At 37.1% G+C, this 26,554-nt stretch overlaps 1 protein-coding gene and 1 long non-coding RNA gene across 30 annotated transcripts in view; both read right to left on the reverse strand.

Moving 5' to 3' along the window:
* Window positions 1-26,554, reverse strand: part of CDKL3 (cyclin dependent kinase like 3) — a 108,235-nt gene that overhangs the window by 62,626 nt on the left and 19,055 nt on the right. For 27 of the 29 annotated variants that reach the window (XR_012037881.1, XR_012037880.1, XR_012037882.1 and 24 more), the window contains 4 exons: window positions 23,575-23,753; window positions 10,563-10,675; window positions 8,679-8,818; window positions 1,274-1,362 (listed from right to left, as the gene is read on the reverse strand). Coding sequence is in view for 25 of the 29 variants with exons in the window: in XM_072841044.1 (XP_072697145.1) it covers window positions 1,274-1,362; window positions 8,679-8,818; window positions 10,563-10,675; window positions 23,575-23,753 (521 nt within the window). In the remaining 4 variants the exon portion in view is untranslated. The remainder of the gene's footprint in view (window positions 1-1,273; window positions 1,363-8,678; window positions 8,819-10,562; window positions 10,676-23,574; window positions 23,754-26,554) is intronic. The other 2 variants (XM_072841050.1, XM_072841049.1) reach the window with 1 other exon arrangement.
* Window positions 4,993-8,219, reverse strand: LOC140641354 (uncharacterized). Its single transcript, XR_012037888.1, has 2 exons — window positions 8,011-8,219; window positions 4,993-6,471 (listed from the first exon to the last, which is right to left on the reverse strand). It is a non-coding gene; the product is annotated as an uncharacterized lncRNA (long non-coding RNA).

Consider the following 26,554-nt stretch of genomic DNA (forward strand, 5'->3'; position numbering starts at 1 on the left):
TGCCTAATCTTAAGTCCATCACATTTTTATTGGCAAACTGAATTTAAATATTTAAATTTAAATATTTTTTTGAAAAGTCCATCACATTTTAAATGATGTCCATCTTTTCTGACCTCACATTCAAAGCCCAACTGAATGACTCTGCAATTAAAGAAAACTCTTTTCTATTTCTTTCAAAGCCCAAATAGAAAATGGTGTTTTTTAGAAATATAGCTGATTTTAGGCAAAATACATTAAAAGCCCTGATGTCCATCAATGGATAAATGGATAAAGATGATGTGGTATATATTTAATGGAATATTACTCAGCCATCAAAAAGAATGAAATATTGCCATTTGCAACAACATAGGTGAAACTAAAGGGTATTATGCTAAGCCAAATAGGTCAGTCAGAGAAAGACAAATACCATATGATTTCACTCATATGTGGAATTTAAGAAAATAGATGAACATAGGAGAAAGGAAGGAAAAATAAAATAAGATAAAAACAGAGAGAGAGGCAAACCATAAGAGATTCTTAACTCTAGGAAACAAAATGAGGGTTGCTGGAGGGAAGTGAGGGGGATGGACTAAATGGGTGATGGGCATTAAGTAAGGCACTTATGATGAGCACTGAGTGTAAAATGCAACTGATGAATCACTAAATTCTACCCTTGAAACTAATAATATACCATATGTGAACTAAGTTGAATTTAAATAAACATTTTTTTTAAATACAGTTGATTTCTATATCTACACTGTCATTATATATTATACATATAATGTAAAACACAGAAGGGCTAGAGGCATGGTCCCTCTCTTCAGGGAACTTTCACTTTGGCAGGAAAAATATGACAACAAACACTACAACAGAGAGTAAATAAAGCAGAGAAAAAAATCATTTGGGAAATAAATGCCAATTATAACATATAGATCAGAGATGCTATCAGAAAAGGAAAATCTAGACTATTCAGAGGTCCAAATGGAAATAAAGCTAAAAAGTACTGATTGTTTATTTACTATCTTCAGGTTTATGATTACCATTGAAAATGTGTATAAAAAGCTTAGCACACCGCGTAGGACATTGTAACTGTAATGAATGTTAACTACAATTATTTTTATTAGTAGAATTTTCATTAGGACACCTGTAAGTCTACGATAGACCTAGTTAATAGAGGAACTCAGTAAAATTCTTGCTTAAATTGATTTTGTGTGTGTGTGTAACATTAACAATTCTCATGCTAGTAGAATTCCCTAACATAAAACACTAAGAAGTCCACACTTCACTTGCTTACTTTTCAATAAATCCATCTCTAGTAAAGTACTCATGATGCAAAAGATCAGTAGATGATGTCCTCTCAGCAGGATCAATTTGTAAACAAGCCTAGAAAATGAAAAAAAAAAAAAAAGATTCTAACATTAAATAAGGTCTTAACAGGGCTCTATAAGGTAAAAATTAAATTCATTTGACATATGTAGAAGTAAATAATCACCCAGAGTTTTAAAATGATCTTGAAAAGAAGGCTTTAGACCTTAGGAATTTCTGACAGTGAGTTCTTTTTTTTTAACTTTTTTTTTTTAATTTTTATTTATTTATGATAGTCACACAGAGATAGAGAGAGAGAGGCAGAGACATAGGCAGAGGGAGAAGCAGGCTCCATGCACCGGGAGCCCGATGTGGGATTCGATCCCGGGTCTCCAGGATCGCGCCCTGGGCCAAAGGCAGGCGCCAAACCGCTGCGCCACCCAGGGATCCCATCTGACAGTGAGTTCTGACCATTTATTTCCCTAAGAAATTTGTACTGGGTAAAGCATTATTATAGTTCAAATGTCCTAAGATTCTAGCCAAAACAGAAGTCAGTCTGTTTCTGTTGGAATTAGCAGAAATTAATTAGTTCATTTTGATCCTCGTATCAGCATTGTAAAGTGGAAAGTTCATGGATTATTACTTCCATTCTATAGAGCTAGAAGCATAATCAGTGATTTACTATATGAGAATCTTAACTCATTGTCTGAATCTTAATCAGTGCCTTTTCTTTTTTTTTTTTTCTTAAAGATTTTATTTATCCACGCGAGACACACAGAGAGAGAGAAAGAAAGAGAGAGAGGCAGAGACACAAGCAGAGGGAGAAGCAGGCTCCATGCAGGGAGCCAGATGTGGGACTCAATCCCGGGTCTCCAGGATCACACTCTGGGCCGAAGGCGGCGCTAAACCGCGGAGCCACCTGGGCTACCCATCAGTGCCTTTTCTATGGCATAACACAACTTCACAAACATTCAAACCCCTGAATCTTTCAATAAACCATTATGAGAACAGCTCTTTTTTGTTTCCCTATCTTGGGAATACTTCAACTGAATAGAGAAACAAACAAACCTACAAAACAAAAACAGATGATGGAAGGATGAGTTTTGAAAATAAGTCAAATATCATAAATTTATATATAATCAAATAACTAGTTGTAAATAGAAGATATTTTTAACCAAAATATTAAAGACAGTATTTTAATAAAAGCTATTTATAGTTTTCATTTCTTCCCTTAGAAAAAGGCAAAACATAGTAATAGGTAAGTTTTATTGATGTTTACTATGTGCCACATAACATTCTACCTAGACCTTTCCTTTTTTTTTTATCCTTTTCCTATTACTTGACGCCAACAACAACTCTACAAGGTAGGTATTATTACTATTCCCATTGTACAGGTAAGGAGACTGATGCCCAGAGAAGTGAAGTTATTTGTCTAGATCTAACAAATAGAAGAGTAGAATTAAATCCAGAAAATCAATGGTAATTTAATATAATATTACATTTTTGCTTATTTCAAAATGTATATGCTCAAACTGATCCATGAAAAAACTTGCAAAGATCTGCTATACAAAAAAAAAGAATATAGCTAATAGTACTGTGCTACACATTTTAAAATTTGGTAAGAGGGTAGATTCATGTTATGTTTTTTACCACAATAATAATACATTGACTCACAAAGCAAAACTGAATGTATTATCTACTTTATGATGAAGGAATACCCTGACTGTTAAAACTGCAACTAACTAAATATATGTGCTTATTTTAGAATATGATAGTAATCCATCAGTAAAACTTACTAATAAAAATGTCTTAAAAATCTGCTCAAGTCATAGCCTATTAGAGGCAGACAAATGAGTCTTTCTCTGAATAAAATAATTTTAAATTTTAAATCTGGGGCTCCTGGGTGGCTCAGTTGGTTAAGCATCTGCCTTCAGCTTGGGTCATGGTCCTGGTGTCCTAGGATCAAGCCCCACATCCAGCTCCCTGCTCAGTGGGGAGCCAGCTTCTCCCCCTCTCCACACCCTACGTCCACTTGTGCTTGCTCTTGCTACCTTTCTGTCTCTCAAATAAGTAAAGTCTTTTTTTAAAAAAAGAAAATTTATATTCATGCCCTAGTTTGGAAAATGTAAAATATGATACTTTGAGAAACAGACTGGCAGTTTCTTTAAAAATTAAATATACAGGGGATCCCTGGGTGGCGCAGCGGTTTGGCACCTGCCTTTGGCCCAGGGCGCGATCCTGGAGACATGGGATTGAATCCCACGTTGGGCTCCCTACATGGAGCCTGCTTCTCCCTCTGCCTCTCTCTGTGTGTGTGTGTGTGTGTGTGTGTGTGTGTGTGTGACTATCATAAATAAATAAATAAAAATTTAAAAAAATTTAAATATACACATAGCTTAAACCCACCATTCCACTCTTACTCAGAAGGATAAAAAAATACACCTACAAAGACTTGCATATGAATGTTCATAGCACTTGTTTGTAACAGACAAAAATAGAAAATAACCCAAAACAGGGAATGGATTAATAAAAATTGTATACATCTGTACAATGGAGTACTATTCAGCAATAAAAAGGAATTCACTATGAAACACACAAAAACATGAATGAATCTCTAAACCATAATGCTGTATCAAAGAGTATATATACTATGTAATTCCATATATATATACCTATCCTAGAAAATGTAAACTAATTTATAGTGATAAAAAGCAACTTAGAGGTTGTCTGGGAACAGAAATGGAGGAAAAGATGAATTGTAAAAGGATAAGAGGACATTCTGGGGGCAGCCCGAGTGGCTCAGTGGTTTAGCACTGCCTTCAGCCCAGGGCCTGACCCTGGAGACCCGGGAACGAGTCCCACATGAGGCTCCCTGCATGGAGCCTGCTTCTTCCTCTGCCTGTGCCTCTGCCTTTCTCTCTCTCTCTCTCTCTCTTTCTGTCTCTCATGAATAAAATCTTTTTAAAAAAAAAAAAAAAGGACATTTTGGAGGGTGATGGAAATGTTAGATATCTTGATTGCGATGGTGGTTTCATAGGTGTATACATCTATCAAAACTCATCAAATTATACATTTTAAGTATGTGTAGTTTAATGTACATAATTACATCACAATAAAGTTATTTAGAGAATTTAAATCTAGGAAATGATACATGCTTTGCCCCAGATATTAAGATGTATTTTAAAGTTACAATAATCAAACTGATGTTTATACTAGAAAAAAGAAAGAAATCAATGAAAAAGAAACAGACCCAAGCGTATATAAGCATTTTGTGTATGCTAAATGTGGCATTCTAAGTCACTGGATTATTCAAGGTGAAGAAAAATATTTACAATACACGTGACAAAAGACTAATATGCCTATTATTTTACAAATCTATATGAAAAGAGATAGTCTGAGAAATAGTTTAATGATTTTTTAAAGATTTTGTTTATTTATTCATGAGAGACACAGAGAGAAGGCAGAGACATAGAGAGGGAGAAGCAGGCTCCTCGCAGAGAGGCCTATGTGGGACTCAATCCTGGAACCCTGGGATCACGCTCTGAACCAAAGGCAGACACTCAACCACTGAGCCACCCAGGTGTCCCCAGTTTAATGATTCTTAAAATAAGAAATACAAATGGCCAATTAATATTAGTAAAATGTTCAACCTTTCCTGTGATGATATAAGTGCAACTAAAAAAAGGATGCTATTTTAAGCATCTTAAATTGGCAAATATTTTGAAGCGCCTAGCTGGCTCAATTGGTAGAGTATGGTGACTCTTTTTTTTTTTTTTTTTCTTTGAGTATGGTGACTCTTGATCTTGGGGTCGTGAGTTTGAGCTCCACGTTGGATATAGAGATTACTCTAAAAAAATTAGAAAATGGGCAGCCCCAGTGGCGCAGCGGTTTCGTGCCTCCTGCAGCTCAGGGTGTGATCCTGGAGACCCTGGATCGAGTCCCATGTCAGGCTCTCTGTATGATGCCTGCTTATCCTCCCTCTGCCTGTGTCTCTGCCTCTCTCTCTCTCTCTGTCTCTATGAATAAATAAAATCTTTATAAAAAAATTGGAAAATATGTTTAAAATTATAGTATCCAATGTTAGATTGAGAGTGGGAATTTATATCCAGTGTTATTTGAGAGTACTTGAACATAAATCAGTAAAATCTTTCTGGAGGAAAAAATAGCAAAATAGATTTAAAAATTCTGAAAAAGTATAAACACTGTGGCCCACTAATCACAATTCTAGGAATTTATCCTAAACAAATAATAAAACAAGTTCAAAAAGACTTATTTAAAAAATGTTCACTAAAGCATCTTTACCAAAAGAGAAAACCTGAAAACAAATGTTCAAAATTGTAAATCAGTTAAACTATGGAACAGTCAGGCTGTTGATATATATATATGATACTATGCAACCACTGAAAATTATGATGTAGTTCCATATTCACTGACATGGTTACATAACATAAACAGGTCACATAACTATGTGAAGTATGATATCTTTTAAAAGCATAAATTTCAGGGGGTGGGGAGAAAAAAAGCTTAAATTTCTATGCACATATTTGGTTCACAAAAGTCTAGAAGTATATAAATCAAAATGTCAATAGTAATTTTTCCCAGAGTGTAGGAGTTGGGAAAAATCTTAACTTCTTTTTATCATGCATTCTCTACTTTTTCTATAATCATTATGTATTCTCTGTATAATTAAAACTATGATATAAAAAATAAATTCAAATGAAAATGTAGTAAACAAATTTGATTCTTCTACTTTTTAAAAAGATTTTATTTATTTGAGAGAGAATGAGAGCGTGAGAAGCGAAAGGAGCCTAGGGGGAAGGAGACGTACAAGTAGACTCTACATTGAGTGCAGAGCTGGCTGTGGGGCTCAATCTCAGTACCCTGAGATCATGACCTGAGCCAAAACCAGAGTCAGAAACTCAACCAACACAGCTACCCAGGAGCCCCCCAATTCTTTTTTTAAGATTTATTTTATTTTATTTTGTTGGGGGAAATTTTTTAAAATATCCAAAATTTATTCTCCAACAGAACAGCATCAGCAGGTAAAAATACAGGGGCTTTTCCACAGATCATACATTCACATAGGCATTATTTGCTTAATAGTAAGAAAGGCTCCGGTGTGTTCTCTGTAACAATGTCCATTTCACAGTGTAAACAGGTACTAAACTTTGGGTTCAACTTACAATTCTAGAAAGAAAGGCACAAAGTGGTCACAAAATTTGGGGGGATCCTAAAGTCAGGTGCAATAAAACAGACAAAATTTTGATAACAGTCTTGATCTACTTTTCTACAAAGAAGGAGACATCTCCACTCAGAAATTAAAGTCTTTCTTTCTCCTTCCTTGTTCAACCATTAGAGCATGTTTCATCATTACATATACAAAAAAGGCGGGAGTTTTTTAAAAAAAGAATAATATCTTAAGTGAAAATATCTTAAGTGTCCGGCGGCTCCCACCACACATCAACTCAGGTTTTAAGACAGGGTGTCAGAATACCTCAGCAGTCATAAAATTGGAAAATGGACACTATGGCTACAAAAGTAAAAAATAAATGAGATACATAAATAAAGGGGCACCTGGGTGGCCAGTCAATTAAGCATCTGCCTTAGGCTCAGGTCACGATCTCAGAGTCCTGGGATCAAGCCCCAAGTCAGGCTCTCCGCTCAGTGGGGAGCCTGCTTCTCCCTCTGCCCCTCTCCCCCTACTCATGCACTCTCTCTCTCTCTCAAACAAATAAATAAAATCTTTAAAAAACAAAAAAGAAATTATAAAGTTTCCTACCATGTGAATGTTTCATTAAATTCATTCATTAAAATAATATATTTATTTATTTGAGTGAGAGAGAGCAAGAGTGAGCATGAGTGGGAGGGGCAGAGGGAGAGGGAGAGAGAATCTCAAGCAGATTCCTCACTGAGTGCAGAGCCCAGCTCTGGGTTTGATCTCACAATCATGAGATCAACGATCTGAGCCAAAATCAATCGTCAGATACTTACCCAACTGAACTATCCAAGTGCCTCCAGAGAGAGAGAGAATCTTAAGTAGACTCCCTGTTGAGGGTGGAGGCCATGATGGGGCTCAATCTCACAACCTTGAGATCATGACCTGAGCCAAAAACAAGAGTCAGACACTCAACTGTGTGAGCTACTTGGGACCCCGACAAATCAGATTATTAATAAACTCTAGTTTTCTCCAGATACCAATGAAATAATTTTTCCCCATTAAGAATGGTCTTTAGAGGGACACCTGGGTGGCTCAGTGGTTGAGCAGATTCTGCCTTTGGCTCAGGTCATGATCCCAGGGTCCTGGGATCGAGTCCTACATCAGGCTCCCCACAGGGTGCCTGCTTCTCTCTCTGCCTATGTCTCTGCCTCTCTCTGTGTATCTCTCATGAGTAAATAAATAAAATCTTAAAAAAAGAAAGAATAGTCTTTAGATGCTACATATTATATGTTTAACAAGTTTACCTAAACAATAACAGCAACAATTAAAATTGACAAAATTTGTCAACAGCTTAATCAAGGCCCTGTGCTTAGAACATTTTCACCATTACTTCATTTAATCCTCCAGCCCCCCAAAATAAAGACTGTTAATGTCGTTTTATAGCCCAGTAATCTGGGTCACAGAGATTAAGTGACTTTCCCAAGGTTACAGAGCTAATTAGTGACAGAGCTGAGTTTTAGTCTACGTGATTCCAGAGCTCCTTCCTATAAACACTACACCATACTTACTTTGAAATTTAGGTAACCACTTTTTTTAAAGGGCTATACATCAGAAATAAGATACTTCAGTTGACCTTGGGAAAGGAAATTAGCTAGATAGACAAAATAAATAGAAAAACATTACTTTCCACAGTAAATTCTCTTACTTTTTGAATTTTGCACTAAGTATGTTACTATCTTTATTACCTAGTTCAAAAAGAAATTTACATTTAAAAATAATTAGCAAGTATTATATATAGTATAATGTTTTTGTTTTCTCCAAATTCAAGGTAAATTTTGGCATTGGTATACCTCAAACAACATTAAAACTGCAGTTGTCAATGCCTAGTAGATCTCTCAGGATACAAGTACACAAGGAACTTGGGTAGACTGGCTATTAAAAGGTGGTGATAAACATGGTTAAGTCCTTCAAAATTTTCCAATTTATCCCTAATGATCATTAAAATTGGGATAAACTAAAAATAATGGACAGGATCATCCTAGAGAGTTTTCAGTTCTAACAATCTATGAATTTTAATTTTTCTGGACTAAAGACAGAAAGTAGAAATACAGTAACTTTTAAGAGATAATATAAATGAATGTTATTGAATCCTTTTAGAATTTCATTAAAATAATAACAAAACTATATTATAATTTATGCAAATTTCCCAGAAATAAGTCCTTAATTCTTAACATACGTCAACTATATCTGCCAACAATCCATTTAGTTTTGGGTATTTTTTTCTTGCATTTTTGGTGTGTTGAACTTGAGGAAGAACCACCCCAGCAAAAATGGGACTCGTAGAAAAGATATTCTGTAAGTGAGGTGTCAAATTGCCTGAAAAAAGAAAAAAATATGAATATAAGAAAACAGGGAAATTAATCTACAATCAAAATAAACAAGTTACTATGTGGTCTGCATTAAATTACTAAAAAGAAAAAATTACTAAAAAGAGAATAACAAGTATGTTCTTTTAATTTCTTTTTAAGATTTTGTGTATTTATTCATGAGAGACACAGAGAGAGAGAGGCAGAGACATAGGCAGAAGGAGAAGCAGGTTCCATGCAGGGAGCCCATGCGGGACTCAATCTCAGGACTCCAGTATCATGCTGAACCAAAGGCAGAGTATCAACCACTAAGCCACTCAGGAATCCCATGTTCTTTTAATTTTTAAGGTTGAATAAGAAACCATCTGAATATAGCAAAAAAATTGGAAGTTTCCCCAGTAATCTCTTGATAGCATGTAGGCAGTAGAAAATTTAAAACCACCAGGTTCATTTTCATTTCCCCAAATATAAGACATATATAATGTTATCAGGAAAAGCACAAACTCTTACACATTTCTATATGGGTATCTAAATGGTCTAACAAGTGTTTATCAGCAAAGCCTTACTCAAACAGCTTCAAAGCCTTATTCAAACATTATTTATTACAAAGAAACAAGGCTATAGAGTAGAGGTAGAATAGAAAGAATTGTAAATAGGAATGGAGAGAGCTAAGTCCCAGTGCCAGTTTTGCTACAACTAGTTCTGTGACCCTGGGCAAATTCCTTCCCTCTCTATGCTTCTTCTCTAAGTTTCCTTACCTGGAAAGTGACAGAATTAGTCCCACCTCTAACATTTTTTCTAACATTACTCTCATAATTAGAACTTTAAAGATAACCAAAAAAGGTGTGATGCTTTAAGACTTCAAACTGTATCTTTAATTAATGTTTATCCATACTTCATGATTTTTATAGTCATATACAGTATCCTCCTCATGATCCTGTAATTACATGTTTATGTATAGCTTCTCTACCACAAAAGGAGCTCCTCAAGCTCATCATTCAGAAATATGTAAAAAAAAAAAATTGAAACTCCATGATCAAGGTTATCCAGCAAAATGTTTGGGTAGTCAAAGCAGATCATCAAATAAGTAAAACTGCTCATCAAATGTATTTTTGGATAAGTTATTTAGCTACCTGGATATCCACTGTCGTTTTAAAAAAAAGTTTTCTCAATAAGTAACTTTCTATCTCTAAGTGCTTACAAAAAATCTAGATCAACTCTATTTTTTAAAAGTCCTCTTTGAAGGGTGTCTGGGTTTGCTCAGTTGATTAAGTGCCTGCCTTCAGCTCAGGTCATGATCTCAAAGTCCTGGGATCCAGGCCCACATCAGGCTCCCTGCTCAGCAGGGGGTCTGCTTATCCCTCTCTCTCAAATAAATGAATAAATCAAATCTTTTTAAAAAGAAAAGAAAAGAAAAAAATAAAGTCCTCTTTGAGAGACGCAAATACTTGTAGAAACCAAAATTTCAAAACAACTTTTAGACAAATTGAAGTGGGTTCCTATGGCACCATTTTTCTTAGTATCAGCCATTATCAAATGACTTAGCTATTTACAACCTGGCAAAGAAAATATTTACAAAAACAGATGAATTTTCTACCTTCTTTATCAGCACAAGGTGAACACTTCCTGCCATCTATCAAAACAATGTGCTTCCCTGTTCATATAAAGAAAAAACTCTGAAACTGAAAATCAAGCACAACTGATATAGCAATATTTACTTTAGTTATGTAACAGTGTATTTCAGTAGTACCTACCTACTTTTAAAACAATTTTATGAAGTAAATCCAAATCAGAACTGCTAGGAAGATAGGGATTTCCAGTGGCCATCTCAATGATCATACAACCCAAAGCCCAGATATCTACAGGTCTGAAACAAACAAGAATAAATACTTTTTTCATGGAGAAATATGTAAAATATCTCTTCTAAAAATTTTTAAAGATTTTATTTATTCATTCATGAGAGAGACGGAAAGAGAGAGGCAGAGACATAGGCAGAGGGAGAAGCAGGCTCCACGCAGGGAGCTCGATGTGGGACTCGATCCCAGGAACCCAGGATCACGCCCTGAGCCAAAGACGGACACTCAATCACTGAACCACCCAGGTGCCCCTAAAATTTTTTAAAATAAAGTTCCAGCCAAAGAAAAAAGAACAGTTAGGTAGTCTCATTTATAAATTTTCACTTTAATATCATATGCCAACTTTAGAATATATATATTAAACATTATCATCACATTTTACTAATAAAATTAGCTTGTATTTAAATCACATGAGAAGCCATGTAGTAGTCCAGATGAAAAGTAACTATAATTCTAAAATTGCTTCAGAAAATAAATGAAAATGAAAACACAACTGTCCAAAACCTTTGGGATGAAGCAAAGGCCATCCTAAGAGAAAAGTATACAGCAATACAAGCCTTTCTAAAGGAATAAGAAAGATCTCAAATACACAACCTAACCTTACATCTAAAGGAGCTGGACAAAGAATAGCAAATAAAACCTAAACTAAGCAGGAGAAGATAATTAATAAAGATTAGAGCAGATATCAATAAAATAGAGACCAAAAGAACAATAGAACAGATCAATGAAACCAGGACCTGGTTCTTTGAAAGAATTAATAAGATAGGGGTACCTGGGTGGCTCAATGGTTAAGCATCTGCCTTTGGCTCAGCTTGTGATCCCAAGGTCCTGGGATGGAGTCTCACATCAGTCTCCCCAGAGAGAGCCTGCCTCCCCCTCTGCCTATGTCTCTGCCTCTCTCTCTCTCTCTCTCTCTCTCATGAATAAATAAAAATCTTTAAAAAAAAAAAAGAATTAATAAGATAAATAAACCCCCTGGCCAGACTTATCAAAAAGTAAAGAGAAAGAACCCACATAAATAAAATCATGAATTAAAGACGAAAGATCACAACCAACTCCAAAGAAATACAAATAATTATAAGAATACATTATGAGCAATGATATGCCAAAAATTAGGGAATTTGGAAGAAATGGATGCATTCCTAGAGACATATGAACTACCAAAACTGAAACAGGAAGAAATAGAAAACCTGAACAGACTCATACCCAGCAAGGAAATCAAAGCAGTAATCAAAAATTTCCCAACAAGAGTCCAGGGCCAGATGGCTTCCCAGGGGAATTCTACCAAACATTAAAAGAAGAACTAATACCTATTCTTCTGAAGCTATTTCAAATTATAGAAATGGAAGGAAAATTTCCAAACTCTTTCTATGAGGTCAGCATTACCTTGATTCCAAAATCAAAGACCCCACCAAAAAGAAGAATTATAGACCAATATTCCTGATGAACATTAATATAAAAATTCTCATCAAGATACTAGCCAACAGGAATCCAATAGGACATTAAAAGGATTATTCACCACAATCAAGTCGGATTTATTCCTGGGATGCAAGTGTGGTTCAACATCCACAAATCAATCAATATGATACACTACATTAATAAAAGAAAGGACAAGAATCATATGATCCTCTCAATAGATGCAGAAAAAGTATTTGATAAAGTACAACATCCTTTCTTGATTAAAACTCTTCACAGTGTAGAGATAAAGGAAACATAACAGTATCATAAGGCCACCTACAAAAAGCCCATAACAAATATCATCTTCAATAAGGAAAAACTGAGAGCTTTCCCCCTAAGGCCAGGAACACGTCAGGGATGTCCACTATCACTACCACTGTTCAACATAGTACTAGAAGTCCTAGCCTCAGCAATCAGACAATAAAAAGAAATAAAAGGCAGCCAAATCAGCAAAGAAGTCAAACTCTCACTCTTCGTGGATGACATGATACTAGATGTGGAAAACCCAAAAGATTCCACCTCAAAATTCCTAGAACTCATACAGGAATTTAGCAACGTGGCAGGATATATAATCAATGCATAGAAATTAGTTGCAATTCTACACACTAACAATGAGACAGAAGAGAAATTAAGGAGTCAGTCCCATTTACAACTGCATCAAAAACCATATGATACCTAGGAAAAAACCTAACCAAAGAGGCAAAGGATCTGTACTTAGAAAACTATAGAAGACTCACGAAGGAAAGTGAGGAAGCTAAATTTAAAAATTAAAAAAAAAAGCGGGGGGATAGTGCCTGGGTGGCTCAGCGGTTGAGCATCTGCTGTCCTGGGATTGAGTTCTGCATTGGGCTTCTTGCTCAGCAGGGAGACTGCTTCTCCTGTGCTGACAAATAAATCAATAAAATCTTTTTTAAGATTTTATTGATTTATTCATGAGACAGAGAGTGAGAGAGAGAGGCAGAGACACAGGCAGAGGGCAAAGCAGGCTCCATGCAGGGAGCCTCATGTGGGACTTGATCCCGGGTCTCCAGGATCATGCCCTGGGCTGAAGGCAGCGCTAAACCACTGAGCCACCTGGGCTGCCCTAAAATCTTTAAAACAATAAAAGAAAATAAATAAAAAGTAAAAATTAAAAATCTTAAATTTTTTACCACTTATATTTATTTTTTTAATTACTTTATTTAAAGTAGGCTCCATGCTTAATGTGGGGCTTAAACTCATGACCCTAAGATCAAAAGTCACATGCTCTGAGCCAGCCAGGCACCCATATTTATTTAAGGTATTGTGAGTCTTCCATAATTCCGACTTTTTTCCCCACATAATCAGTTTTTTAAAAGATAGTTTAGGGAACCCTGGGTGGCGCAGCGGTTTAGCGCCTGCCTTTGGCCCAGGGCGTGATCCTGGAGACCCGGGATCGAATCCCACGTCGGGCTCCCGGTGCATGGAGCCTGCTTCTCCCTCCGTCTATGTCTCTGCCTCTCTCTTTCTCTCTCTGTGTGACTATCATAAATAAATTTAAAAAATTAAAAAAAAAAAGATAGTTTAAATTACTAGGACTTTTAAAGATTTTATTTTGGGGGGATGCTTGGGTGGATCAGTAGTTGAATGTCTGTCTTCAGTACAGGTTGTGATCCCAGGCTCCTGGAATCGAGTTCCACATTGGGCTCCCCATGTGGAGCCTGCCTCTCCCTCCGCCTGTGTCTCTCTCTCTTTCTGTGTCTCTCATGAGTAAATAAATAAAGATTTTATTTTTTTAAAGTAACTTCTACACCCAACATAGAGCTCAAACTTAACAACCCCGAGATCAAGCATCACATGCTCCAATGACTAAGCCAGACAGGCACCCACTAGGACTTTTTAAAAAGATTAATTTATCTGAGACAGTGAGTGGACTAGAGCGGGGAGAGGAAGAGAGAATCTCAAAGAGACTCTGCACTGAGCAGAGAGCCTGACACAGGGCTCAATCCCAGGACCCCAAGAACACAACCTGAGCCAAAACCAAGAGTCAGATTCTCAATCCACTAAGCCCCCCAGGCACCACCCCAGTAGGAATTTTATACAGATAAAAAGTAGCCCAATCTCACATCCAGAAGAAATATAAACATTACAATGAGATAGATCATTCAATGATGCAACTGATAAAAATTGTAATGGTGAAGCCATGGAAAATGAACACTCGTGTGGGAGTGTAAATCACAAAACTACTTTGAAGGGAAAACTGGCAAAAGCTACCAAAATTAAAAATGTACCTACTTTTGGCCAAACAACTTTATTTCTAGAAATTTATCCAAAGATCTACTAACATGCACAAAAATTAAATGATATGACAATTTCACTGAAGCACTGTTTGTGGTAGAAAATAATTAGAAACAACCTAAATATCCATCAATATGAGAATGGCTATGTAATATTTTGTACAATCAATTAAATATTATTCAGGTATTAAAAAAGAAGGTATATGCCAATATAAATTTATCTCCAAGGTTAACCCTCAAGTGAAAAAAGTAAAATTCACTGAACAATTCCAAGAAAATGTATATAAATAGAGAGATATTGCATGTTCATGAATAGGAAGACTCAATATTGTCAAAATGTCCGCTTTTTCCAACTTGATCTATAGATTCAATGCAAACCCAGTCAAAATACAATTTGGATATCAACAGATTGATTCTAAAGTTTATATTGTTAAAAAAGAGACCATAGGCCCAAAATGGAGTCACTTGTGCTAAGCCCACATCACCAAACTGAGACTTAATACTTAATTTAGGGGTGCTTGGGTGGCTCAGTCCATCAACTAACTCTTGATTTTGGCTTGGGTCATGATCTCTGGGTCATGGAATTGAAACCCACTTCTGGCTCTGTATTCAGTACAGTCTGCTTAAAATTCTCTCTCTCAGGGTGCCTGGGAGGCTCAGTTGGTTAAGCATCTGATTCTTGATTTTGGCTCAGGTCATGATCTCAGGGTTGTGGGATGGAGCCCCACTTCAGGCTCCTCATTAAGCAGGGAGTCTGCTTGAGGTTCTCTTCCTCTCCTCCTGCTCCTATTCTCTCTCTCAAATAAATAAATCTTAAAAAAAAAGAAAAAAGAAAGGAAAAGAGGAATGCCTGGAGGGCTCAGTGGTTGAGCATCTGCCTTCAGCTCAGGGAGTGATCCTGGGGTCCAGGGATTAAGTCCCACATCAGGCTCCCCGAGAGAAGCCTGCTTCTCCCTCTGCCTATGTCTCTGCCTCTCTCTGTGTCTCTCATGAATAAATAAATAAAATCTTAAAAAAAAAGAAAAAGAAATAAAGAAAAATTCTCTCTCTGCCCCTCCCCCAGCTCATGCACATGCTCCCTTCTCAAATAAGTAAATAAATAAATAAATTCTTTAAAAAAAATACTTAATCAGTTTCAACTTCTTCCAGAAGTGGACTCTTATATCAGTCAATCTGGAATTACATGATCAGCACTAGTGAGGTAAACTGACAGAACCCTGCCATCCCCTAAAGGAAGGTGACCTTGCCACAATCTACTCTTTACTAGTAACTTCCTTGTTCTGCCCCACTCTGCCTATATAAATCTAATTTGTATAGCCCTTTGGTGTGCCTTTCTGTCTGCTAGATGGAATGTTGCCTGATTCACAAATCATTGAATAAAAGTATTTAGATCTTTAAATTTTACTCAGCTGAAATTTGGTTTTAACAATATGGAAAAGTAATAGACCCAGAATACATTGTTGAAGAACAAAATCAGAGGAAAGATACTCCCTGACTTCAAGACATATTATAAAGCTACAGTAATCAAGATAGTTTGGTATTGGTGAAAGAACAAACAGATCAAGAGAACAGAATACAGAATCTAGAAAGAGACTAATAAAAATATATTCAAATAAACTTTGACAAAGAAGAAAAGACAATTCAGCACAGAATAGAAAGTCTTTTCAACAAGTGATACTGGAACAACTGGACATCCATATGTAAAGAAATAAAAAGAACCTAGACATAGATCTTACAATTTTCACAGAAATTAACTCAGAATGGACAACAGATATAATATACAACACTATAAAACTTCTAGACAATAATATAGGAAAAAATCTAGATGATATTAGGTGATGAGTTTTTAGATACAACACCAAAAGCATAATCCACAAAAGAAAAAAGTTGATAAGTGGTACATCATTAAATTTTTTAAGATTTTATTTATTTGTCAGAGAGAGAGAACACAAGCAGGGGGATTGGCAGGCAGATGGAGAGGGAGAAGAAGGCTCTCCACTGAGCAGGGAGCCCACTGCAGGACTTGATCTCAGGACCTTGGGATCATGTTATGAGCTGAAGGCAGACCCTTAATCGACTGAGCCACCTGGGAGCTCCGGTACATCATTAAAATTTTTAAATTCTGTTCTGTGAAAGACACTGATAAGAGGATGAAAAAAGAAACCACAGAGTTGGAAAAAATATCTGCAAAACAAATATTCAATAAATAGTTTGTGTCTAAAATATATAAAGCACACCTAAAACTCAACAATAAGAAAATAAACAATCAAGTTAAAAATACGAGGTGATAGCTCACCAAAAAAGATATACAAATGGCAAACACACATATGAAAAGATGCTCAACATCATAAGTCATCAGGGACTTGTAAATTGAAGCAATAATAAGATAAATACCATAAATACACACCTATTATTAGGAAGACTAAAATCCAAAATAGTGACAATAGTAAATGCTTGTGAGGATATGGAGCAAAGGAACTCTCATTCCATGGGAATGCAAAATGATACAGCCACTTTGTAAGACAGTTTGACAGTTTCCAATAAAACTAAACATAGTGTTACCATACAAACTAGCAATAATAGCATGCCTCAGGGGTGCCTGGGTGGCTCAGTTGGTTGAGCATCTGAGCATTCAACTTTTGGTTTTGGCTAAATCATATCAGAGTCTTGAGATTGAGCCCCAAGTAGGGCTCTGCGCTTAGCGTATGGTCTGCTTGTCCCTCTCCCTTTGCTCCTCCCCTCACTGTCTCGCTCCCCCCTCTTTCTCTAATAAATAAATAATCTTTAAAAATAATTGCACTAATTGGTATTTACCCAAATGAGTTGAAAAACTTATATCCTTAAAAAAAACCTGCACATGAATGTTTACAACAGCTTTATTCGTAACTGCCAAAACTTGAGAGCAAGCAAGAAGCCCCTCATTAGATAAATGGATAAACTGTCATATATACACATACAATGGAGTACTACTTAGTGATTAAAAAATGACCTATCGAGACACAAAGCAAAGCAAAACCAAAAAATGGGGGAACCTTAAATATACATTGGTAAGTGGAAGAAGCCAGTCTGAAAAGGCTAAATAACATATGACCCCACAAACATGACATTCTGGAAAAGGCAAGAGTATAGAGACGGTAAAAAAATCAGTGAATGCCAGAAGTTCAGGGAGAAGGAGGAAAGGATGAAAAGATAGAACACACACACACACACACAAAAGAAAAGATAGAACACAGAGGATTTTTAGGGCTGTGAAACTATTCTGTACAATACTGTAATAGTGAATACATGACATTACACATTTGTCAAAATCCATAGGAAATCCAACACAAAGAATGAACCTTAATATAAAGTGATGGACTATAATGATAATGTATGAATATTGTTTTGTTGATCTTTTTCTAAGGTTTGTTTTTTTTAAGTAATCTCTAACCCAACATGGGGCTCAAACTCACAACACAAAGATCAAGAATCACCAGGTGCCCTTCACTTCTTTTTGACTTTGTGTTGGAGGTTCTGGGTAGAGAAATTAGGGAGAATGAGAGAAAAAATTTTACAATGTATTATCTGGTAAGGATTTGAATCTAGAATATACAAAGAATTCTTACAACTCAATAATAAAAAGCCAATACAATTTAAAAATGGGCAAAAGGGATCCCTGGGTGGCGCAGCGGTTTGGCGCCTGCCTTTGGCCCAGGGCACAATCCTGGAGACCTAGGATCGAGTTCCACATCGGGCTCCCGGTGCATGGAGCCTGCTTCTCCCTCTGCCTGTGTCTCTGCCTCTCTCTCTCTCTCTGTGACTATCATAAATAAATAAAAACTTTTAAAAAATGGGCAAAGGATCTGAACAGACATTTCTCTAAGGAAGATATATAAATAGCCAATAGGCATATGAAAAGATGCTCATCATTAGTCATCAAGGAAATGCAAATCAAACCACAATGAGATACCACTTCACACCCAAGAGGATGACTAGAATCCATCTCAGATAATAACAATGTTGATGAAGATATCAGAGAAACTGTAACTCTCACACTCTGCTGGTGGGATTTTAAAATGATGCAGACACTGGGTAAACAGCTGGGCATGTCTCAAATGATTAAACATAAGATTACCACAAAACCTATTAATTCTACTCGGAGGGAAATTAAAACATGTCTGCATAAAAACTGGTACATAAATATGTAGAGCAGCATTATTCATAATAGCCAAAAAGTGAATACAACTCAAATGTCCATCAATGGACAAATGGATAAACAAAAGTGATCTATCGGGGTACCTGGAAGGCTCAGAGGTTGAGTGTCTGCCTTCAGCTCAGGTCGTGATCCCAGCGTCCTGGGATCGAGTCCCGCATCAGGCTCCCCGCAGGGAGCCTGCTTCTCCCTCTGCCTAGGTCTCTGCCTGTCTCTTATGAAAAAATAAATAAAATCTTTAAAAAAAAAAGTGATCTATCCAAATAATGGGGAAATAATTGGGCTATAAAAAAAGGAAAGGAAGGGGTTGCCTGTCTGGCTCCGTCAGAAGAGCATGTGACTCTTAGTCTTGGAATTGTGAGTTCAAGCCCCCTCTACACTGGGTGTAGAGATTACTTAAAAATAAAATCTTGAAAAAAGAAAAAAAGGAAAGGAAGTACTAATATGTGCCACAACTAGGGTGAACTTTGAAACCATTATGCTAAATAAAAAAGCCAATAAATAAAATCCCAATAAATAAAATCTTTAAAAAAAAGAACAAGGGATCCCTGGGTGGCGCAGCGGTTTGGCGCCTGCCTTTGGCCCAGGGTGTGATCCTGGAGACCCGGGATCAAATTCCATGTCGGGCTCCCGGTACATGGAGCCTGCTTCTCCCTCTGCCTGTGTCTCTGCCTCTCTCTCTCTCTCTATCATAAATAAATAAAAATTAAAAAAAAAAAAGACATATAAACCATGAAAGAGAGGGCTTCAAGAAGAGATGATCAGGGATCCCTGGGTGGCGCAGCGGTTTAGCGCCTGCCTTTGGTCCAGGGCCTGATCCTGGAGACCCGGGATCGAATCCCACGTCGGGCTCCCGGTGCATGGAGCCTGCTTCTCCCTCTGCCTGTGTCTCTGCCTCTCTCTCTCTCTCTCTCTGTGTGACTATCATAAATAAATAAAAATTTTAAAAAAAGATTTATTTATATATATAGTTACGTATATTCTATGATATACGTATATATACACATAGACATATAATCCTATAATATACATACACATTCAGATACACAGATATAGCCATCCACACAACTGTGGTCTTAAAATACCATTTCTCACATAAAAATGCTAGGGCTTGGGCAGCCCGGGTGGCTCAGCGGTTTAGTGCTGCCGTCAACCCAGGGCCTGATCCTGGAGACCCAGGATCGAGTCCCACGTTGGGCTCCTTGCACAGAGCCTGCTTCTTCCCCTGCATCTCTGCCTGTGTGTGTGTGTGTGTGTGTGTGTGTGTGTGTGTGTGTGTGTGTGTGTCTCATGAATAAATAAATAAAGTCTCAAAAAAAAATTTAAAACTGTGAGGGCTTATTGGTTAAATGACTGACTCTGGGTCTAGAGGGAAAAATGTAAAAGATGAGCCTGGAACTTCATGTGAGTCAGGTTGCAAGGAAACTATCAAAGACTATATACTTGGTCATGTTAAAAGAACTCAGGAGCCAACTTGAAAAGGCTCCCATCATCCATTGATGGAAAAATTTGAACACCAATAATAATTGTAATGTGTTGAAACCCATTACATATGTATAAGTCCATGAGTTCACAATACTTCTTTAATTAAGGTGACCATTGGGAAAAATTTCATTTTAATCATTTATCCTATCTTCTCTATATGAACCATACCCCCAGTAACCAAGAGTAGATGAGGGGAAATGTCTCTTTATAAAAGCATTATAAGTAATAAAAAGAGATGATATAATTACAATACCACCATTTTTGCAAACCCCAATAAATCTAGCCATTAAGCATTACTGGCTACTAACATCACAGAAAGACACATTCAAACTCAAGCCTCGGCTGATGCAAGAAAACAACACTGCCTATAATCCTGCCAAACAGACTGAATCTCAGACTAATCCAACCTCTGGATCCAGGTGCCAATTTGTACAAAATATAAAGGACAAAGAAGTATGTTAAACTCCACTGCAAGTATGCAATCAACAAAATTCAGACTTAGGGGCAGCCTGGGTGGCTCAGCGGTTCAGCGCCGCCTTCAGCCCAGGGCCTGATCCTGAAGACCCGGGATTGAGTCGGGCTCCCTGCATGGAGCCTGCTTCTCCCTCTGCCTGTGTCTCTGCCTCTCTGTCTCTCTCTGTGTCTCTCATGAATAAATAAAAAAATTTAAAAATTAAAAAAAATTTTCAGACTTAGAAACTCAATGATCTGGGTTCTCCAACAGGTTAAGTTGTAAGAAAAATAAAGGGATAGAGGAAATTTAAAAAACATAGCAGATCTGACTTAAATAAAAAATCAAAACTAGTTTTAACAAATATACCACAGTAATGTAAGATTATGATGTTGGGTAAAGCAGAAATTAGGTGAGGGCTGTATGGGAATTCTCTGTACTATCTTTGCAACTTTTCTATAAATGTAAAATTAATCCAAAATAAAAAGCGTATTTTAAAAAGGATGCCTGGGGGGTGGAGGAGAAAATCTAGGGTGGCCATAAAAAATGTAACAATAAGTGTTGGCAAGGATATGAAGAAATCATAGTCCCTACATTCTGCTGGCAGGAATATGAAACGATCCAGACACTGTGGAAACCAGTCTGGCAGCTCCTCAAAAGATCAAACATAGAGCTACCACAAGACCCATAATTCCAGCTCCCAGAGATGCACCCAAAAGAAATGAAGACACATGTCCACACTAAAACATGTACACAAAAAAAATAAATAAATAAATAAAAAATAAAACATGTACACAAAGGGATCCCTGGGTGGCTCAGTAACCAGTCTGCCTTCAGCTCAGGTCGTGATCCTGGGGTCCTGGGATCGAGTCCCACATCACATTCCCCGCAGGGAGGCTGCTCCTCCCTCTGCCTATGTTTCTGCCTCTCTCGTGTCTCTCATGAATAAATAAATAAAATCTTAAAAAAAAAAAAAAGATATGTTTACACATGTTCTCAACATTAATCATCAAAGCCAAAAAGCAGAAATAATCAAGATGTCTATCAACTAATGAATAAATAAATAAAATGTGGTATAATCCATAGGGTGAATATTATTCAGCCATAAAAAGAAATGAAGTACTGATACATGCAACAACATGGATGAACCCCCCAAAACAATATTCAAAGTGAGAGAAGTTGGTCCCCCCAAAACAGATTTTGCATAATCTCATTTATATGAAGTGTCCAGAATAGGCAAAACCATAGAGAATAAAAGTAGACTGGTGATTGCTTCAGCCTGGAAGGCTTGGCAGGAAAGAGAAAGTGACTGCTAACAGATATAGGGTTTCTTTGGGGGTGATAAAAATGTTTTAAAATTTAATGTAGTAATGATTGTACAACTTTGTGAATATACTAAAAACAACTGAATTGTACAATTTAAATGGATGAATTTTATGGTATGTGAATCATATCTCAAAAAAAGCTGTCATTAAAAAAAGGCTAAACTAAGTACATACAGGTAAGTAGATAAAACTATTAAGAAATGCAAGGAACTGAATATAATAAAAGTCAACATCATGGTTACTTTTGGGATAAGGGAGTGATATAATTGGAATAGGGTACATGGAGGGTTTTCAGAGAGGCAGAAAAATTCTATTTTTTTAATGCAAGTATAATTTATATAAAATGCTGTATTAGTTTCAAGCATATGATTAGAGAATTCTATGCACTATTCATTGCTCATCATGATAAATGTTTCTTAATCCCCTTCACCTATTTCACCCATCCCTCTGCCCCAAAATTCTATTTTTTTATCTCATAGTGAAGCTATATACATTTGTTGTATGATCTTTTTTTCTGGGTATTGTTTTTCAATAAAAGGATTTTTTAAAATATGCACCACAGGGGCAGCACGGGTGGCTCAGCGGTTTAGTGCTGCCTTCAGCCCAGGGCGTGATCCTGGAGACCCGGGATTGAGTCCCATGTCCCATGTCGGGCTCCCTGCATGGAGCCTGCTTCTCCCTCTGCCTGTGTCTCTGCCTCTCTCTCTCTGTCTCTCATGAATAAATAAATAAAATCTTAAAAAAAAAAAAACCCACGAAATAACAAAAATACTTCCTAATTAAAGGGAGCCCAATGCAGGACTCGATCTCAGGACTCCAGGATCACACCCTGGGCTGAAAGCAGGTGCTAAACCACTGAGCCACCCAGGGATCCCCTTGCTATTTTTTTAAAGATTATTTCTTCATTTCCCAGAGAGAGAGAGAGAACACACGCACAAGCAGGGGTAGCAGCAGGAGGAGAGGGAAAAGCAAGCTCTCCACTGAGCAGGGAGCCCAATGCCAGGCTCAATTCCAGGACTCCAGGATCATGATCTGAACCAAAGGCAAATGCTTAATGACAACTGAGTCACACAGGTGCCCCAAAGTTAGATACCATTATCAAAACAGAATAATGGTTTCTAAGAAAAGTGTGTGAAAATTATTCACTTATTTCTCTTATTTATTGTAATAATTTCAATCATTTAGTCCCTTTATGTACTTCAAGATTTGTTATTCGTATATTAGGTTGCGATTTCATATACTGTTTCTACTGTTTCACAATAGACTGAGGCCATGATACTTTTTTAAGGCATCTAGAGAACAGTACACTTTAAAAATTATTTACCAGATTTTGTAAAGAGGGTACCATATTTCAGAAAATAAGAAACGTGGCAGTTCCTATGGTAACAGTGGCAGAGTGAGGTAAATGGTTTTTAAATCTTTTCAGAATGTAGAGGCTAAAGATAAGCAGAGGAGGCAACTCTGCCAAGGGTGGGGCACAGTTTAAAGCAAGCTTGGATATAACTTGAGGGATGTCTGCATAGATCACCTGGGGTTGGGGCCACTCAATGGTACAGAGCAAGTGTGGTAACATCATTATCTGGCATGGCAGGTGCCTATAGGGTCCCTTGTTTTTTAGACATGTCCGTTTCTTATCCCTAATCCACAAACAGAAGGCAGAGGGTCGGTAGAAGGGGTGACAGATACACAAAGTGAAAAAAAGGATGACCAAGAAAGGTCAGACAGGACCCCAAAATATACATACTTTCCATAAGAAGTATCTTTTAATACTAATTCTGGAGCTCTATACCAGCGTGTGGCCACATAGTCCGTATAAATGTCCCCAGGAGCTGCTAGAGTTCGTGCAAAACCAAAATCACAGAGCTTAGTAATTCCTGACTGGGATACTAAAATATTCTCAGGTTTTATATCTCGATGAATGATCTAAAAAACAAACAGAGGATGCAATACATTAAAATGAGGTTTCATTATCTAAAGGATCACTCAAAAATTATATAGAGAAAAATCTAACTAATTAAGCCAGTAAAGCTATTTTCTTACTACATGCAAATGATTAACTACACAATGCAAAAGCTAAACAGTTTCAATTCTTGCCCCATCCATCGTCTCAAAATGAAATGAAGCCAGGAGCTCCTGGGTGGCTCAGTTGGTTTGAACCTCCAACTCTTGATTTTGGCTCAGGTCACCATCTCAAGGTGGTGGGATTGAGCCCTGCATTGGGCTCCATGCTCAGCGCAGAGTCCACTTGTCCCTGTCTCTCCACTCTGCCCCTCCCTCTCCCTTCCCCTATCTCCCACCGTGCTTTCTTGCTTGCTCTCTGTTTCTCTCTCAAGTAAATAAAATATTTTTTTAAAAAATGAAATGCAGCCAAGAAAACAAACATAAAACTAAAAAGGTAAACCACATTCTCAAAAAGTAATCAAAAGAACTTAATGAAAAACAGGTTAACTTTCCTTTAAACCCACGTCATTCTAACTGCCCTCTCAAACCTTCACAGCTAAACCTCTTGAAGACATTCTCTCTACCAAGTCTTTTCTTTCTCACCACTCTCACTTAGTCCTTAAATATAATCTGTCTTTTGCTTCTACTTTCTATTAGACCACCCTAACCAGAATCATCATGAACTTCATTGTTGCTACATCCAATATATACCCCTCAATACACAACTTACTTGATATCTTAGTGTAAAAATGTTGCCAACTACTCCTCCCTTCCTGATTTCTGGGGCCTAGAATTCTCCCAGTCCCTCTCATTGCTGTGGCATTTCCTCTTTCTCTATGTATCTCTTAAAAGTAGGATTCTGGCCTCAGCTTTTCTTTTCTCATACATCATGTTCCTTGGGCAATCATATATACTCATTTGTTTTTTTGACCACTTTCTTCACTTGTTATGGGGAAACCATACTCTCGGTTTTCTTCTCACCTAATGGCTGTTATATCTCAATCTCATCTACTCTTCTACCTTTAGTAACTAACAATATACTGATGATTTCCAAATTTCTATCTGTAACCAAGATCTCTCTCCTGATTTCCACAAGGAGTGGAAGTCCGCAAGAAGTCCAACAAGGCTGACTCACATTCCCCTCAAACTTAGCAAATCCAAAACTGATTGCATCTTCTCCCCCAAACCTATTTGTTCTCAACAGTCCTTTAGCTCAGTGGATGGAACAAACATTGGCCCCATAGCTCAAGCCAGAAACCAAGATATCTTTCTCCTTCAGCTCGCATACATACTTCTGTCCCTTGTTCAAGTCCCCTCAACTCTCTCACCAAAATTACTACATTGCCAACTGGTCTCCCTGAATTCATTCTGATGCCCTCCAGTCCACTGTTAACAAAAGGCAGTCACGATACTATTTTAAAATCACACGTGTGTGGCACCCAGTTGGCTCAGGAGGAAGAGCATGTGACTGTTGATCTCAGGGTCATGGGTTTGAGCCCTATACTGTGTGTAGTGATTACTAAAAAAATTTTAAAGTTAAAAAAAATCACGTGTGATCATGTCACTTCTCTGCTTAACATCCTTTAAGGATTCCCCATTCCTCAGGACAAATTTGAAACTCCTGAAAATGGCTTTTAAGGCCTTGTAGAATTTGGCCCTTGTTCACTTCCTCAACCTTCCTTCCCTAACCTATAGGATATGTCCCAATTTTTCACAGTTTGTCTCATCTCTTGTTTGAGATTTTGCTGATGCTGTTCCAACTACCCAGAACACTTTGGCTGGCCAACTATTTTCTTAAGGCTTAGCTTAGATATTTATATTAGATGTTCCTTGTATATAGTCTCACATCATTTTGCTCTTCCCTCATCGCATTATTTGTCATGCCATATTACTAATTGCCTGTTTCCTTGTCTATAACTCCCACTAGACTGTGAGGTCCACAAGGGCAAGATGTATGTCTGTCTTGTTCAAGCTATATCTCCAGTGGCCAATACAGTCCCTAAAACAAAGAAAGCATTTAAAAATTTTATGAAATGAATGAAGCATCACTAACAAAGTGTCAGAGCACAGGTGAAAATGTCTCAGGGACAGAAATCTAAGATCTTTCCTTGCTTATACAGCTTACTCCTATAAGTCTTTGGGATTGGCTCTTATTCTGCCTCAGTCTTACTCTATAAATGGTCAATAATTTAACTTGAGGGTAATGAGCCACCTTAAATGTGCCATCTACAACTTTTTTTTATTTCTGTAAGCTTTATTAGATGACTACTATATGCCAGGCACCATACCAAGACCTAAGAATATGACCAAAAACTGACATAGAAAAGCACATCAAGACACCACACTTCACATATTCTGCCCATTACACATTCATCACCCTCCTCCACAGTCCTTTAAACACAGGGCAGAAAGATCCACCTGGTTGATAGCCTAATATTCTCATTCTTTTCCACAACTAACACCATGACTATATGTGGAACTTTGTGATCCTTGAGGACCAAGCACTCTCCAAATCCCAACTTCTAAAACTCTTTGTTTGACTACATCCTCCTTGGTCTTCCACTATTATACTACGACCTCCATAAATAGGGGATTTCTATTTGTTTAGGTCTTCTTTAATTTCTCTTAATGTGTAGTAGTTTTCGGTTTGTAGGTTTTATATATCTTTTATCAGATTCTCCCCATTTCTTATATTTGAAGCTGTTTAATTACTTTTTTAAAAAGACTTTATTTTTGGCCCGCCTGTGTGACTCAGTCAGTTAAGTGTCCCACTCTTGGTTTTG

This window comes from Canis lupus, chromosome 10, assembly GCF_048164855.1.
Source record: "Canis lupus baileyi chromosome 10, mCanLup2.hap1, whole genome shotgun sequence".
NCBI classification, from domain to species: domain Eukaryota; kingdom Metazoa; phylum Chordata; class Mammalia; order Carnivora; family Canidae; genus Canis; species Canis lupus.